At 51.6% G+C, this 16,980-nt stretch overlaps 1 protein-coding gene across 5 annotated transcripts in view; it reads left to right on the top strand.

Moving 5' to 3' along the window:
- The first annotated feature begins 56 nt into the window (after window positions 1–56).
- Window positions 57–16,980, top strand: part of TMEM134 (transmembrane protein 134) — a 34,105-nt gene continuing 17,181 nt past the window's right edge. The window contains exons 1-8 of one of the 5 annotated variants that reach the window (XM_069979595.1): window positions 259–388; window positions 9,003–9,149; window positions 9,662–9,711; window positions 10,798–10,887; window positions 11,131–11,207; window positions 11,284–11,328; window positions 11,410–11,463; window positions 12,054–13,225. In XM_069979595.1, coding sequence (XP_069835696.1) covers window positions 9,030–9,149; window positions 9,662–9,711; window positions 10,798–10,887; window positions 11,131–11,207; window positions 11,284–11,328; window positions 11,410–11,463; window positions 12,054–12,136 — 519 coding nt within the window. In that variant the 5' untranslated portion in view covers window positions 259–388; window positions 9,003–9,029 and the 3' untranslated portion in view covers window positions 12,137–13,225. The other 4 variants (XM_069979594.1, XM_069979591.1, XM_069979593.1 and 1 more) reach the window with 4 other exon arrangements.

The raw sequence follows: 16,980 nt of genomic DNA, 5'->3' as shown, positions 1-16,980 counted from the left end.
GCGCATGCGCGTTCAGCTGCTCCCGGCGGCCATTTTGTATGCCTGAGGAGAATGTAAACAGAGACGGGAGATTACGTCACTGAAGCGGTGTATACACGACGCAGGGGGCGGTGGGCTGTGTTCACACTGCGCTCAGGGGTGTACGGGGCCGGCTTTATGTGCGTTATTATGTGGGAGACGCAGCGTCTCCAAAACCGCGTGACTGTGGGCGGGAAATCTCGTGAGGGGAGGGGGCGGTCACATGACCGGGGGAGGCAGAACTTTGTTATGAAGTTTGCAGGAGGATGAGGATGGGAGGGATGTGAGGAGGAAGCAGCCGGGGATGTGAGCCTGTAACCAACACAGCTCGTAGTGTGGTGTAGAGGAGCCGGGGGCCACAACTGTGCAGGTGGGTGAGGGGCCACAACTGTGCTGGGGGGGTAAGGGGGCCACAACTGTGCTGGGGGGGGTAAGGGGGCCACAACTGTGCTGGGGGGGTAAGGGGGCCACAACTGTGCTGGGGGGGTAAGGGGGCCACAACTGTGCTGGGGGGGTAAGGGGGCCACAACTGTGCTGGGGGGGTAAGGGGGCCACAACTGTGCTGGGGGGGTAAGGGGGCCACAACTGTGCTGGGGGGGTGAGGGGCCACAACTGTGCTGGGGGGGTGAGGGGCCACAACTGTGCAGGGGGGTGAGGGGGCCACAACTGTGCAGGGGGGTGAGGGGGCCACAACTGTGCTGGGGGGTGAGGGGCCACGACTGTGCAGGTGGGTGAGGGGGCCACGACTGTGCTGGTGGGTGAGGGGGCCACGACTGTGCTGGGGGGGTAAGGGGGCCACAACTGTGCTGGGGGGGGTAAGGGGGCCACAACTGTGCTGGGGGGGGTAAGGGGGCCACAACTGTGCAGGTGGGTGAGGGGCCACAACTGTGCTGGGGGGGGGTAAGGGGGCCACAACTGTGCTGGGGGGGGTAAGGGGGCCACAACTGTGCTGGGGGGGGTAAGGGGGCCACAACTGTGCTGGGGGGGGTAAGGGGGCCACAACTGTGCTGGGGGGGGTAAGGGGGCCACAACTGTGCTGGGGGGGGTAAGGGGGCCACAACTGTGCAGGTGGGTGAGGGGCCACAACTGTGCTGGGGGGGTAAGGGGGCCACAACTGTGCTGGGGGGGGGGGTGAGGGGGCCACAACTGTGCTGGGGGGGGGGGGGGGGGGGGGGGGGGTAAGGGGGCCACAACTGTGCAGGTGGGTGAGGGGCCACAACTGTGCAGGTGGGTGAGGGGCCACAACTGTGCTGGGGGGGGTAAGGGGGCCACAACTGTGCAGGTGGGTGAGGGGCCACAACTGTGCAGGGGGGTGAGGGGGCCACAACTGTGCAGGTGGGTGAGGGGCCACAACTGTGCTGGGGGGGGTAAGGGGGCCACAACTGTGCTGGGGGGGGTAAGGGGGCCACAACTGTGCTGGGGGGGGTAAGGGGGCCACAACTGTGCTGGGGGGGGTAAGGGGGCCACAACTGTGCAGGTGGGTGAGGGGCCACAACTGTGCTGGGGGGGTAAGGGGGCCACAACTGTGCTGGGGGGGTAAGGGGGCCACAACTGTGCTGGGGGGGGGGGGTGAGGGGGCCACAACTGTGCTGGGGGGGGGGGGGGGGGGGGGGTAAGGGGGCCACAACTGTGCAGGTGGGTGAGGGGCCACAACTGTGCAGGTGGGTGAGGGGCCACAACTGTGCTGGGGGGGGTAAGGGGGCCACAACTGTGCAGGGGGGTGAGGGGGCCACAACTGTGCAGGGGGGTGAGGGGGCCACAACTGTGCTGGGGGGGTAAGGGGGCCACGACTGTGCTGGGGGGGTAAGGGGGCCACGACTGTGCTGGGGGGGGTAAGGGGGCCACGACTGTGCTGGGGGGGGTAAGGGGGCCACGACTGTGCGGGGGGGGGTAAGGGGGCCACAACTGTGCTGGGGGGGTAAGGGGGCCACGACTGTGCTGGGGGGGGTAAGGGGGCCACGACTGTGCTGGGGGGGGGTAAGGGGGCCACGACTGTGCTGGGGGGGGGGGTAAGGGGGCCACAACTGTGCTGGGGGGGGTAAGGGGGCCACAACTGTGCTGGGGGGGGGTAAGGGGGCCACAACTGTGCTGGGGGGGGTAAGGGGGCCACAACTGTGCTGGGGGGGGTAAGGGGGCCACAACTGTGCTGGGGGGGGTAAGGGGGCCACAACTGTGCTGGGGGGGGTAAGGGGGCCACAACTGTGCTGGGGGGGGTAAGGGGGCCACAACTGTGCTGGGGGGGGTAAGGGGGCCACAACTGTGCTGGGGGGGGTAAGGGGGCCACAACTGTGCTGGGGGGGGTAAGGGGGCCACAACTGTGCTGGGGGGGGGTAAGGGGGCCACAACTGTGCTGGGGGGGGTAAGGGGGCCACAACTGTGCTGGGGGGGGTAAGGGGGCCACAACTGTGCTGGGGGGGGTAAGGGGGCCACAACTGTGCTGGGGGGGGTAAGGGGGCCACAACTGTGCTGGGGGGGGTAAGGGGGCCACAACTGTGCTGGGGGGGGTAAGGGGGCCACAACTGTGCTGGGGGGGGTAAGGGGGCCACAACTGTGCTGGGGGGGGTAAGGGGGCCACAACTGTGCTGGGGGGGGTAAGGGGGCCACAACTGTGCTGGGGGGGGTAAGGGGGCCACAACTGTGCTGGGGGGGGTAAGGGGGCCACAACTGTGCTGGGGGGGGTAAGGGGGCCACAACTGTGCTGGGGGGGGTAAGGGGGCCACGACTGTGCGGGGGGGGGTAAGGGGGCCACGACTGTGCTGGGGGGGGTAAGGGGGCCACGACTGTGCTGGGGGGGGTAAGGGGGCCACGACTGTGCTGGGGGGGGTAAGGGGGCCACGACTGTGCTGGGGGGGGTAAGGGGGGCCACGACTGTGCTGGGGGGGGTAAGGGGGCCACGACTGTGCTGGGGGGGGTAAGGGGGCCACGACTGTGCTGGGGGGGTAAGGGGGCCACGACTGTGCTGGGGGGGGTAAGGGGGCCACGACTGTGCTGGGGGGGGTAAGGGGGCCACGACTGTGCTGGGGGGGGGTAAGGGGGCCACGACTGTGCTGGGGGGGGTAAGGGGGCCACGACTGTGCTGGGGGGGGTAAGGGGGCCACGACTGTGCTGGGGGGGGTAAGGGGGCCACGACTGTGCTGGGGGGGGGTAAGGGGGCCACGACTGTGCTGGGGGGGGTAAGGGGGCCACGACTGTGCTGGGGGGGGTAAGGGGGCCACAACTGTGCTGGGGGGGGGTAAGGGGGCCACGACTGTGCTGGGGGGGGGTAAGGGGGCCACGACTGTGCTGGGGGGGGGTAAGGGGGCCACGACTGTGCTGGGGGGGGGTAAGGGGGCCACGACTGTGCTGGGGGGGGGTAAGGGGGCCACGACTGTGCTGGGGGGGGTAAGGGGGCCACGACTGTGCTGGGGGGGGGTGAGGGGGCCACGACTGTGCGGGGGGGGGGGTGAGGGGGCCACGACTGTGCTGGGGGGGGGTGAGGGGGCCACGACTGTGCTGGGGGGGGGTGAGGGGGCACGACTGTGCTGGGGGGGGGTGAGGGGGCCACGACTGTGCTGGGGGGGGGGTGAGGGGGCCACGACGGTGCTGGGGGGGGGTGAGGGGGCCACGACTGTGCTGGGGGGGGGTGAGGGGGCCACGACTGTGCTGGGGGGGGGTGAGGGGGCCACGACTGTGCTGGGGGGGGGTGAGGGGGCCACGACTGTGCTGGGGGGGGGGTGAGGGGGCCACGACTGTGCTGGGGGGGGGGTGAGGGGGCCACGACTGTGCTGGGGGGGGGGTGAGGGGGCCACGACTGTGCTGGGGGGGGGGTGAGGGGGCCACGACTGAGCTGGGGGGGGGGGGGCCACGGACTGTGCTGGGGGGGGGTGAGGGGGCCACGACTGTGCTGGGGGGGGGTGAGGGGGCCACGACTGTGCTGGGGGGGGGTGAGGGGGCCACGACTGTGCTGGGGGGGGGTGAGGGGGCCACGACTGTGCTGGGGGGGGGTGAGGGGGCCACGACTGTGCTGGGGGGGGGGTGAGGGGGCCACGACTGTGCTGGGGGGGGGGTGAGGGGGCCACGACTGTGCTGGGGGGGGGGTGAGGGGGCCACGACTGTGCTGGGGGGGGGTGAGGGGGCCACGACTGTGCTGCCCTGTAAGGGCTGACAGGATTCCTATGTTATTCAATGGCGTCTCCAGGATGTAATGTCCTCATGGTGTGAACTGTCCTGTGACACAGCAAAATTCCAGGGGAGACCCCAACTTGTTACATCTCACTGTGAGGGGAGACCCCGACGCGTTACAGCTCACTGTGAGGGGAGATCCCGACGCGTTACAGCTCACTGTGAGGGGAGACCCCGACGCGTTACAGCTCACTGTGAGGGGAGACCCCGACGCGTTACAGCTCACTGTGAGGGGAGACCCCGACGCGTTACAGCTCACTGTGAGGGGAGACCCCGACGCGTTACAGCTCACTGTGAGGGGAGACCCCAACTTGTTACATCTCACTGTGAGGGGAGAACCCGACGCGTTACAGCTCACTGTGAGGGGAGACCCCGACGCGTTACAGCTCACTGTGAGGGGCACTGTGACTTGGGGTGGTGGGAGACACCGGTGTGTATCTCTCATGATGTTACGTCTAACATGATCCTGGGTGAGAGGAGACACCGGTGTGTTGACCCCATGACTCTACATCTTACTGTGGCCTTGGGTACAGAATGGGGCAGTGCTGAAAACATAAACCACAGTGAGACGGTAACTGTAGTATATGAAGACGAGCGAAGAGTAGAGTCGCTGGTCTGAATTACCTAAAGATTCAGGGACTGTGAATAAGAAAGCTTGAGACTTGGATGACTGTTATAATGGTGGCACCACTTCTACCACTCCCGCTGTCTCCACTAACACCTCGCTGTCTCTACTACTACTGCCACCACCACCACTACCCCTATTGTCTCTACTGATACTACTGCCACCACCACCACTACCCCTATTGTCTCTACTACTACTACTACTGCCACCACCACCACCACTACCCCTATTGTCTCTACTACTACTGCCACCACCACCACCACTACCCCTATTGTCTCTACTACTACTGCCACCACCACCACCACTACCCCTATTGTCTCTACTACTACTGCCACCACCACCACCACTACCCCTATTGTCTCTACTACTACTGCCACCACCACCACTACCCCTATTGTCTCTACTACTACTGCCACCACCACCACCACTACCCCTATTGTCTCTACTACTACTGCCACCACCACCACTACCCCTATTGTCTCTACTACTACTGCCACCACCACCAATACCCCTATTGTCTCTACTACTACTGCCACCACCACCACTACCCCTATTGTCTCTACTACTACTGCCACCACCACCACTACCCCTATTGTCTCTACTACTACTGCCACCACCACCACCACTACCCCTATTGTCTCTACTACTACTGCCACCACCACCACTACCCCTATTGTCTCTACTACTACTGCCACCACCACCACTACCCCTATTGTCTCTACTACTACTGCCACCACCACCACTACCCCTATTGTCTCTACTACTACTACTACTGCCACCACCACCACTACCCCTATTGTCTCTACTACTACTACTACTGCCACCACCACCACTACCCCTATTGTCTCTACTACTACTACTACTGCCACCACCACCACTACCCCTATTGTCTCTACTACTACTACTACTGCCACCACCACCACTACCCCTATTGTCTCTACTACTACTACTACTACTACTACTGCCACCACCACCACTACCCCTATTGTCTCTACTACTACTACTACTACTACTACTGCCACCACCACCACTACCCCTATTGTCTCTACTACTACTACTACTACTACTGCCACCACCACCACTACCCCTATTGTCTTTCTTCCACTCCTCTCGGCACTTGTTTGCAGTGGCCATTAACATTCTTTGTTATTGGCCCCATATCTCCTGCTTACACAGATGTGCAGCTGATAACGATAACATTTATCACCAGTCAAAAGATCGCTGACACTTTTACACTAGCCAGTTATCTGCGTTATTGGCCAAATTAACGTTCCTACAAACTTTTGTTTCCGATAACACCTTACAACAATGATTTCTCTACTGAGAGAAAATGTTATATATACTAAAATGAGCGACCAGACTCCAAATATGAACTAATAATTTGCCTGACACCTCTAATTTCTAAGTTACACTAAATTTTAAGTTAGATGTGCAAAGCCTATTCAGGTATAATAATAATAGTGCACTATATATTGGGAATATTCCAGTGGATATACGCACCAGGACCAGTCATGATGACTCTCCGAGTCGAGCAGACAGTCAGTACAATGTGCAACACAAATCCCTGGTCCATCCACTTCAACACTATATTCCACCACTTCACATTAAACTTGGTTTAATGAAACATTTGAAATTGTACTTGTGATGTAATTGTGATGGATAAGGTTTCCAGTATTTGAAGGGGAAGTTGAGCACACTGAAAACTGAGGCTAAAACAAAGGCCGGGATGTTTATTGGCCCCAAAATCAAGAAACTAATGCATGATGGCACATTGAGAACAAAATCCTCTGGAACTTCCAAAACTCAACCCTCGGGAACGTGCAGCTTGTGATGCATCTGTGCTAGTAGTGCAGAACTTCCTTGGGAACAGACGAGCTGAAAACTTCCTGAATTAGTAGACAGCGTGCCTTCAGCATATGAACAGCTTGGCTCCTAAACGTAATTGAAAATGCATTTCTTACATCCCTATCTTGACTTTTTCCCGCCCAATTTGGGACACGTAAGTGACAAACATGGAGAGCGCTTCCATTGCGATATTTCTACAATGGAAAACAGATATGGGGGACTACTGATGTTTTTTTTGCAACTGGAAAACATGACTGTTCGCAAACGCCTGACGCACTTTTATCTGTACCGGGCCTTGTTCAAGTAAGATTGTTACATTGAAAAATTAGACTTTTTAAAATTTTATTCCATTACATTTTCATACACTGTTTTCTACGAAAACTGTGAAGTAGAGCAGGTAATTGGAGTAAAATTTCTTCTGTTCTAAATTCTTCAACGCTTTCCAAGTGCTTAATTTAAGTAGGCCTACTTCTGCGTGGCAAAATTACGACAATTCTGACATACTACAACAATTCTGACTTCGTATCTGCAATCCACACACTCAGTTTAGTATAGAACACTTTTTTTTTTTTTTTTTTTTTACCAGTAGCAGATACATTTTGTTGTTGTGCGGGAGATTGGCTTGTGTAAAAGAGCCTTTAGGGGCCATTCACTATTCCGCAATATACAGTCCGTGCACATGGACAAGAGTCTATCAGGTTCAACCTAGGGAAACCCTACTGTGTTATTCCAGGGAAGGGCAAAACCGCCTATGAGGCAGATGACAATTGCCCCATCACAGGGAGAAAATTCCTTCCCGACTCCAATGACGACCAGAACAATCCCTGGATCAACGTATCACCGGAATCTAATGCCCATAACTTGTAATATTATATTGTTCAAGAAAAGCATCCAGGCCTCCCCTGTACTTATATAATGAATCGGCGATGATAACCTCATGTGGCAGAGAGTTCCACAGTCTTACCGCTCGTACAGTAAAGAACCCGCGTTGATGCTGATGATGAAATCTTCTTTCGTCTAGATGTAGAGGATGCCCCCTTGTCATGGTTACAGACCTAGGAGTAAGGAGACCACTACAAAAATCTCTGTACTTTCCATTCATATATTTGTACATTGGGATCAGATCTCATCTAAGACGTCTTTTTTCTAGCGTAAATAACCCCAAGCGTTGAACCTGTCCTGTAACCCACCCATTCCCTTAATGACCTTTGTGGCCCTCCTCTGCACCCACTCCAGTTCAGCTGTGTCCTCATATACCAGTGCCCAAAACTGTACACAGTATATACCATGTGTGGTCTGACCAGTGATTTATAAAGAGGCAAAACTATGTTCTCATCTTTAGCATCTCGGCCTCTTTTGATGCATCCCATTATTTTATTAGCCTTGGCAGCTGCTGCCTGGCACTGATCACTATAGATGGGGTTACCGGCCACCAATCCCCCAGCTCCTTCCCGGCAGCAGTGTTACCCAGTGTTTTATTATTTAGCACATAACTGTATTTATTATTTCTACGGCCCAAATGCATAACCTTACATTTATCCACATTTTACATCACCTGCCATTTCACCGCCCAAGCCTCCAGCTTCTCCAAATCCCTTTATAATATGATATTATCCTCCTCTGTGCTGATTACTCTACCCAGTTTAGTATCATCTGCAAAAATGTTGATTCTACTCTGTAGCCCCTCTACAAGGTCATTAATAAAAATATTTAAAAGACTACATACTGCAGACCGGACCTTGGAAATCCCAGCTACTGATCCAACACAGCTGAATCATGATTTTGGAATTTCTGAGGGCCAGTCTTTAGTATATAGTCCTGTACGGACTGTATGTTATGCATGTGTGAATGGCCCCTTACTGTATCAGGACCTTGTCAGGATAAGTATATAGACCCTTGTGAAAGTATTCACCCAATCTGTCCATACCGCCACGGTAACTGTACACTCCATCGAGCAGAGAATGTAGGATCTGTCTATACTGCCTCATTCTGAGTTTGTCCAAGGCTTGTGGGAGACTCCCTTAATGTATGGAGGAAGGTGCTCTGGTCACATGGGACCAAAATCTTACTTTTCAGAAACCAAGGCAAAAGCTACCATGTTTCCCAAAAGACAGTGTCTTATATTTTTTTGCTCCCAAAGATGCGCTATGTCTTATTTTCAGGGGACTTCTTTTTTTTTTTTTTTTCCATGAGGAAAAATTCACACTTTTTATTTTTGAACAAAAAAAGAACATTTATTATATACTGTACAGTAGTTGTCATCACAAACCAGCATAAGCAGACCCCTTTCTATGCTGGTCTGTAGTACAAGGTGACTCCCTCTGCACAGGTGACTACATGCTCTGTTCTGCAGGTGAAGCCGCGTGGTTCCTGAGGTTTGATGGGTAACTTCACTATTGATGATGCATTCGAGATGTCTGTGGAGGATACAGGACCCAGATTCGGGGCTCTGCATTTTGGGGGAGATACTGAGACACAGCAGAATCGACACAAGTACAAGGTGGGTTTTATATAAGAAAACACAACTCTGCATATAAGCTGAGCCTGTGATCTTCACCCGGGACAGTGGAGTATGCAGACTGTCTTCCAGAGCCGGCGTTGCACTTGACAAGCTTTTTTTTTTTTTTTTCCTTTGCATCCATTTATGACATCCATATTTGTTTTGGAGACAGGATTTCTATTAAAAGGGTTCTCCAATAGTAGAAAAACATGGCCGCATTGAAGTGAATGGAGCTTAAATGCAAACAATACCTTACCCGGAGACAAGAGCTGTGCTGTCTCTGGAATAAAGCAGCCATGTTTTTCTACCGCTGGAGAACCCTGTTAAGTTCCCTCACTCCTAGGGGGCGCTAGAACCTACGTACTTGCAGTGTATTCTCTTCATCTCGGTGGCGGATGTTTTGAGCTTGATCTGTAGCTGCGTCTGCGTTACGTTCCTTCTCACCACATTCCTTCACATTTACGCACATACGCGTTCTTTTGCTCTTTAAACTGTTTTGTCTTTTTTTCTAGAACTTGGAAAATGATGAAGAAACGGACGTGAAAATCAAAGACGTTGAAAGGTAGGAGACACTACTACACGTGGGGCCATTAACCCCTTCCTTACCTCTGCAGCTTGTTTTGGCCTTAATGACCAGGCGCCATTTTTCATGTTTGCGTTTTCGTATTTTCCTTCTCACTCTAAAAGGCGTAACATTTTATTTTTGCACCTATAGGGCTGGTTGGGGCGTCATTCGGACCATTGCACAGGCTACGATATATAATAATATAATGTTTATTTTTACACGTTTCATTTGTAAATTGGGAACGTGGGTTTTTACATTTATTTTTTGCTTTCTCTTTTTAAGTCCCTCTAGGGGACTCTTACTGGCAATCATTAGATAGCGAACACTGGTCAAAGCTATAGAGTCTTCCTGAGGCCTGTATAGCACTGATCAGTGTTATCAGCGATCTTCCCATAGAGTCTGCCTGAGGCCTGTGTAGCACTGCTGATCGGTGTTATCAGCGATCTTCCCTTAGAGTCTGCCTGAGGCAATTGTATAGCATTGATCAGTGTTATCGGCGATCTTCCCATAGAACCTGCCTGAGCAAGACTATGAGAACATCGCTTTGCTGACTGCACAGAGGTACGTACAAGACCTCTGGCAGACTGGGAAAACTATTAGAACCCTGATTAGACAGTGACAGAAGCACATTGAAACCTAATCGTTTGCGTTTAAGGGATTAATGGCAGGCGGCAGCACCATTGCTGCTTCCTGTCATTAGCTGTGAGGACCCGTCTGCTCATAGCAGTCATTCCTCACTCACTTCATAGGGCCCCTGAGCATAATGGTGTACCGGTATGCCATGATGTGGGAACTCCCGCCTTTTCATGGCAGGCCAGTAGGTCTAATTGCGTTAAGGGGTAAATAAAGAAGAATTTCTCATTCTTCATTCAGAGGACTTGGGGCATATTCTGGCTCTGTCTTCCCCCATCCACACATGGTGGCCCATGGCTGTCACGGGTATTGATGGCTACATCATGCCGCCATTGGGCTGTGATCTCACCTCCTGGCACCCGTAACAATCAATGGACATATAATGAGCCCCTAATAAATAGTCACAATGAGGTGTACTCTGTTCAGTGACTTTGATCCTTCTCCTTGTAGGGGTCTTCCGACACTTTCCTCTCGCAGCTCCCAGTGTTCGTTCAGCACGATTAGTAACAGCACCCAGTTATCCACACAGGAATGCTTTGGGTAAGTGCCGCATCGTCCGTGTGTATGTGACGTTGTGTATACCCCTACAACTGCCCTTCTGTGTACCGTCCTGTCTCACGCTGGCGGACTCAGCCGTCCATGGATCCTCACCATGGGGCAATGTCTGGCTGGGGCAGCTTCTCTGGCTGCGTAGTAAAATGCTGTGTCTAAATAATGCAGAGTGTCGCTGAACTCTGCTACATCACTATCACCCTCCTCATGTCTCTGTTACTGCTTTTCCAGCTGGACCAGACATCCTCTTGTACAGAAGAATAAGAAGGTTGTCCTCTCGTCCTTCCTCCTCCTGCTTCTTGGCCTGGGTGAGCCCTGTTGTTTCCGTATCCTATGTCTCCCAGTTTATGCCCGGGCTGTTAACCCTGTATTTTCTCTCTCCAGTGTTTGTGTTTGTCGGTGTGGGACTACAGGTCAGCCCGTCACCAGGTATACAGCCATATGGTTACTATAGGGTCTGCACCATGTACACTGCAGCATCATGACTAATCCACATCTCTTCATCCACAGCCGTCTCTAGCGCCATCTTTTTTGTGCCTGGTTTGCTATTGCTGATTCCAGGAGGTGAGCCATTGTAGTGGTCTGTCTTTTCTTTACAGCTCCAGAGCTGCATTCACAACGGTGCTTATTGTTAGGGGTGTGTCTAACCTCTGGAGGATAATAAAGGATGTACTGTAACTCAGGATCAGTAATGGTAGACATGCTGACTCCATCTGCAGAATAGTGAGTGCAGCTCTGGAGTATAATACAGGTTGCAACTCAGGATCCGTAATGTATGTACACAGTGACCCCACCAGCAGAATAGTGAGTGCAGCTCTGGAGTATATTGCAGGATGTAACTGAGGATCAGTAATGTAATGTATGTACACAGTGACCCCACCAGCAGAATAGTGAGTGCAGCTCTGGAGTATATTGCAGGATGTAACTGAGGATCAGTAATGTATGTACACGGTGACTCCACCTGCAGAATAGTGAGTGCAGCTCTGGAGTATATTGCAGGATGTAACTCAGGATCAGTACAGGATAAGTAATGTAATGTATGTACACAGTGACCCCACCAGCTGAATAGAGAGTGCAGCTCTGGAGTATAATACAGGATAGTAGTGGGCATGCTGTGGACCAGTGGCTGATGCTCCTTGTTTTCCTCCCTGCAGTATACCATGTAATATTTATTTACTGTGCTGTGAGAGGCCGACATGGTTTCCAGTTTTTCTACCTCCCGTATTTTGACAAGTGATTCAACCAGAGACTCCTGACCTTCTAGACACTGAATGCCAAAACACTATGGAAACCACTACAGACTCTTGAGGCACTGTGAATGGACCACTAGAGGGCGGTGTCTACTCTGTGGCCCCCCGACTCTCTCCGCCATGGAAGGATTGAGGACACCTGTAACCTCTGTAGCCAATGATTCTGTGACACATTTGCAGGATTTTGCTTTTTTAACTTAAGAAAATGAATATTTTTACATTGTAAGTGTTTAATGGATTTATAAAGATGTGGAAAGATTTTACTAGAAAATTGTATGCACTTTAATAGTAGCCCTCAGCGTGCACAGTCTCCTTAGGAGTGTCCGCAGCACTCACACAGTCTCCGCAGCCCTTCATCTTTCCTTGCTCCTCACTTATCTGGATGACAGCATCATGACAAACTCTGCAAAAAAAAAAAAACAGCAAAAAATAGAGGACGGTGTGAGGAGCGATTCTTATCAGTATTGGAGGATTTCAGCTCTGGCTGTGATTCATTGTTGTGTCATGTTACAGTGCTTGTCCTGGATTACTATAAAGCATTGTCCAACAACCTCTGGCTTGCCTGCTGTTGCAGGACTACAACTCCCATCATCCATGAGTAAGCAGACCTGCAATGTTGCTACATTTGTACAACCTTTGCAGCGGTTGCAAACTACACTTCCCCAGCATTGTAGTTTTGCAGCAGCTGGAAAGCATCAGGTTGGGAAATTCTGGAGTAAATGGCTGGCTTTTTCCCCCTCATGCTCTTGGCTATGTCTGGTTTTGCAGCATTCACTGGAAGAGCGATGAGCTGGACTGTTCCCATAATATAAGTTGACTTTATTGTAATCCCAGACAAACCATTGAAACCTCCCTGTCCAGATCAGTTCAAGGCACGAAAACTGGTACAATACGGGAGATCTGATGGACTTGGCTGCTTCCACTATAGCCCTGGTCAGAGACTGCACCATAGCTGTATACGCGTCATAACGATACTACTGCGCCTGAGTGGATAGCTGGAGCCGCGAGTCCTGACCGCTGAATGTCAAACCTGTGACCACTTTTACATGTTTTTAATAAAGGAATAAAACAAATAAGATTGATATATACAGTGTATTCATATTATTTTGTCACTACAGTAGAGCATTTTACCACCACAATGACCCGGGGCTACCAGATGTGCATCTACCACATAAGTGATCCCTATTGTGTATGGGGCTTCAGAGCAGACGGTCACTGCACCTCTAACAATGTTGCGTCAGCAGAAAAGGCTCCAGTATTCCCGGCAGTATCAGGATTGCAATTCTGTTGATCGATAAAGGGTTGTCTTCTCTGATGGTCGATAAAGGGTTGTCTTCTCTGATGGTCGATAAAGGGTTGTCTTCTCTGATGGTCGATAAAGGGTTGTCTTCTCTGTTGATCGATAAAGGGTTGTCTTCTCTGTTGATCGATAAAGGGTTGTCTTCTCTGTTGATCGATAAAGGGTTGTCTTCTCTGTTGATCGATAAACGGTTGTCTTCTCTGTTGATCGATAAACGGTTGTCTTCTCTGATGGTTGATGAAGGGTTGTTTTCTCCGATGGTTGGTGAAGGGTTGTCTTCTCTGTTGGTCGATAAAGGGTTGTCTTCTCTGATGTGTCACGTTTCCTGCCTTTGTGGATTGGATGGATGTTGGCATGTCAGGAAAGTAACATTAGAGAACAAACACCCAGCAGCCATTGCTGGAAGAATATAGGCTGCTTCAGCAGTATAGGGATTGGACCGGCAGCCACTGCTGCTAGAATACAAGCTGGTGGTTGCAGCGTTCTGGTCGGGGGATGTTCTTGTGGCATTGTCTGGGCCACTCAGCCATATGGAGGCACTCTCAGCCGATCTGGATATGGCTCCATTCCTGCAGATCATTAACATGCATACATGGTGATTGTCGCCCCTGGGGCAGATTCCAGCAGGATAACGTGACGTCAAACAGCTGGAAATTTCCAACTGAGGGATGCAGTTAGCATGGCTCCAGATACCCGTTACCCCTACCAGGACCTTATATAGAGTCACACCCAGCCGTTATAGCTGTAGTCTGTGCTGCACATGGTAGTTACTCTGGATTTAATCTGTCAGAATGATGGACTCCACTGTGTTTATTGCTGTTTTTTTTTGTTTTGTTTTTTATGCGTCATGTGATGAGGTCATTTCTTACATTGCTGATAAATAATATGGAGGAGATTCTGGTTTGGCTGGTATGAGCAGCTCCAAGCAATTTTTATCAGTCTGTTTCTTTATAGATGGCAGCTACAGTGCAGGTCTACAGGTATCACCGAAACCCGACTCTCGTGAATCATCCGTCAGTACAGTTAGCGGCACATTTATCAAACTGCAATTAGCCCAAACTTGAAGAGAAGTGCACGGTTTTCATCACGGACCACTCGTGTAAAGCAGCCGCCCAGTGGTGGGAAAATTAACATTACACATTGCAGAATGATAAATGTGCTCCTTATTCTTGTCACACTCTTGCTTATAGTACGTCTCATAGCGCCTTATTTTACATAAAGATAATGAGGTATTGCACAAAACATCGTGAAACTGAAACACAAAACAAAGTATAGATAGTTTTTGACAAGGGTCTAAAGTATGTAAGGGTATCCTCTGCCTGACCCTGCCTAATGCTAAGAGGAGACCCTCTGGTTCAGGCGTCCCCAAAAGCCAGGAGGGAGTCTAAAATGGTGTGGGTTAATCCAGTCATTAGATCCAGTCATTAGTCAATCTTAAGGTCAGAAAGAGAGAAAAGTTGGCCTACAGAGGAATGGCAGATGGCTTTCCCTTATTCGATGGCGACAACTTCCTCAGGGAATATGAAGAATGTTGATATAGAGTTGTGGGGATATGCCTCTGTTATTATAGAAATCTGGCCTCATCTAATAAAGAGTGATGATGTTTACGTTCCATTGTGGAGATGGCGGTGTGAGTACAGGGAAGATGTCTCCTTCTGCCCACAATCCTGTCTAATGGTTAATGGTGAACCAGACCCTGTGGTGTTGGAAGATGTGATGTGATTCCAGAGTGATTGGTAGAGCTGCATGCTGTTTCTGTCTGTGGACTATGACACGCTCTAAACATAATGACGTGATTTTATCCCTATGAACCAGACTGTCCACGGACCCAAGCAAGCACGCTGCTCAGTGCATAACGTTAGCGTTGCTGAGATCGAAGAGCCACTCCGGCTATCACTCCACAGCGCGTCACTCGGCATATAGAAGTACAGCAATCAATGCAGATACTTACAGGAGCTAGCAAACTATAACGCACAGAAACAGTATACGCCTGAACCAGGGGGTCTCCTCTTAGCATTAGGCAGGGTCACACAGGGGATACCCTTACATAATTTAGACCCTTGTCAATTACTATTTATCTATATTTTGTTTTGTGTTTCAGTTTCGCAAGTTTTTTGTGCAATACCACTATTGTCTTTAAGATAAATGCTATAAGACGTATTACAGGAATTCTACCACAGTCCCTCTACTTGGTTTGTTTCAATAATTAGACTGCAGGGATTTCTTATCCTTTAGCTAAACAAGGGGTCCTTGACCCAACTTCAGAGATCACAATCTTGTTTCGGTTCCCTGGAGCAGTTTTATAAGACGCAGTCTTATGGAATCAGAACCAAAGCAGTCCATGGAACACAGACTCGTAACTTTTGAAAAGTGGAAAGGTTTTTACAAAAATAATCAATAGTGAAATTTTACTTTAGACTGTCATGTACTGTATATGTCGGCATCCTGTCAAATTGGGGTGTCAGTGTATACTTGCTTATTGCTGTCGTGGTGACCTTGCGTGTCTCTAAATTACTATATCTACATGTAAACTATAGGACACTATTTAAAGGGGAACTATCAGCAGGTTTGTGCAAATGATATCCTTCTGCTGCTGTGTACCTGATGTTTGTGGTGCTGGTCTTCTTTTTGCTGTCAGTCCTGACTATTTTTACCAATTTGATTTAGCTCCACATATGCTAATTGGCTCCTAAGGTGCACTGGGGGCGTTCCTTGGACACACAGAGCTAAGTTTAAACAGCCACGGCGGACACCACCGCTGGCGGGGGACACTTCCCCCGGCATGGCCTCAGAACTTCCTCGGGCGCCCCTGATAAATATGTATAGTAAGCGCCACTTAAAGAGGTGGCGGGCGAGCCGAGGGGGTGCTCTGTGGGGCCCAGTGTTCCTACGTATCTGTTTAGCATTTTTATCCTAATCAAATTGCTCAAAAAAAGTGGGACAGCAAAAAGAGTGGTGCCGCAAACATCAGGTACACAGACCCTGTGTCCATGCTTACATGGGCCTGATTTTCATCCAAAGGCTTAAAGGCTGGTTGTCTCGCTGGGGTATGTGCTAAATTTCAGCCGCTTTATTGATGTGAAGGTGAAAGAGCAAGAAGTGAACATTGTTACAACACTTTCCTCAACCCCTTCAGTGTATCTTAAAGGGAACCTGTCACCCCCCGTGGCGGGGTGACAGGCTCCCGACCCCCCGTTAGAGCCCCCTATACTTACCTAATCCCGCCGGGTCCCGCTTCTGGAGATGGTCGGGTGATGAAGATCTCAGCTGCTGCAGCCCGGCGCGCGCGCTGAGAGATGAGTCCAACACCCATAGAGAATGACGGAGCGCTGGACTCTCCTGTCATTCTCTATGGGTGTTGGACTCATCTCTCAGCGCACGCCGGGCTGCAGCGGCTGAGATCTTCATCACCCGACCATCTCCAGAAGCGGGATTAGGTAAGTATAGGGGGCTCTATCGGGGGGTCGGGAGCCTGTCACCCCGCCACGGGGGGTGACAGGTTCCCTTTAAAGTGTACCTGTCGTTATAACT

The sequence above is a fragment of the Dendropsophus ebraccatus genome, chromosome 8, assembly GCF_027789765.1.
Source record: "Dendropsophus ebraccatus isolate aDenEbr1 chromosome 8, aDenEbr1.pat, whole genome shotgun sequence".
Lineage (NCBI taxonomy): Eukaryota > Metazoa > Chordata > Amphibia > Anura > Hylidae > Dendropsophus > Dendropsophus ebraccatus.
The sequence above is the reverse complement of the archived record's forward strand: the minus strand, read 5'-3'. Positions and strand labels throughout refer to the sequence as shown.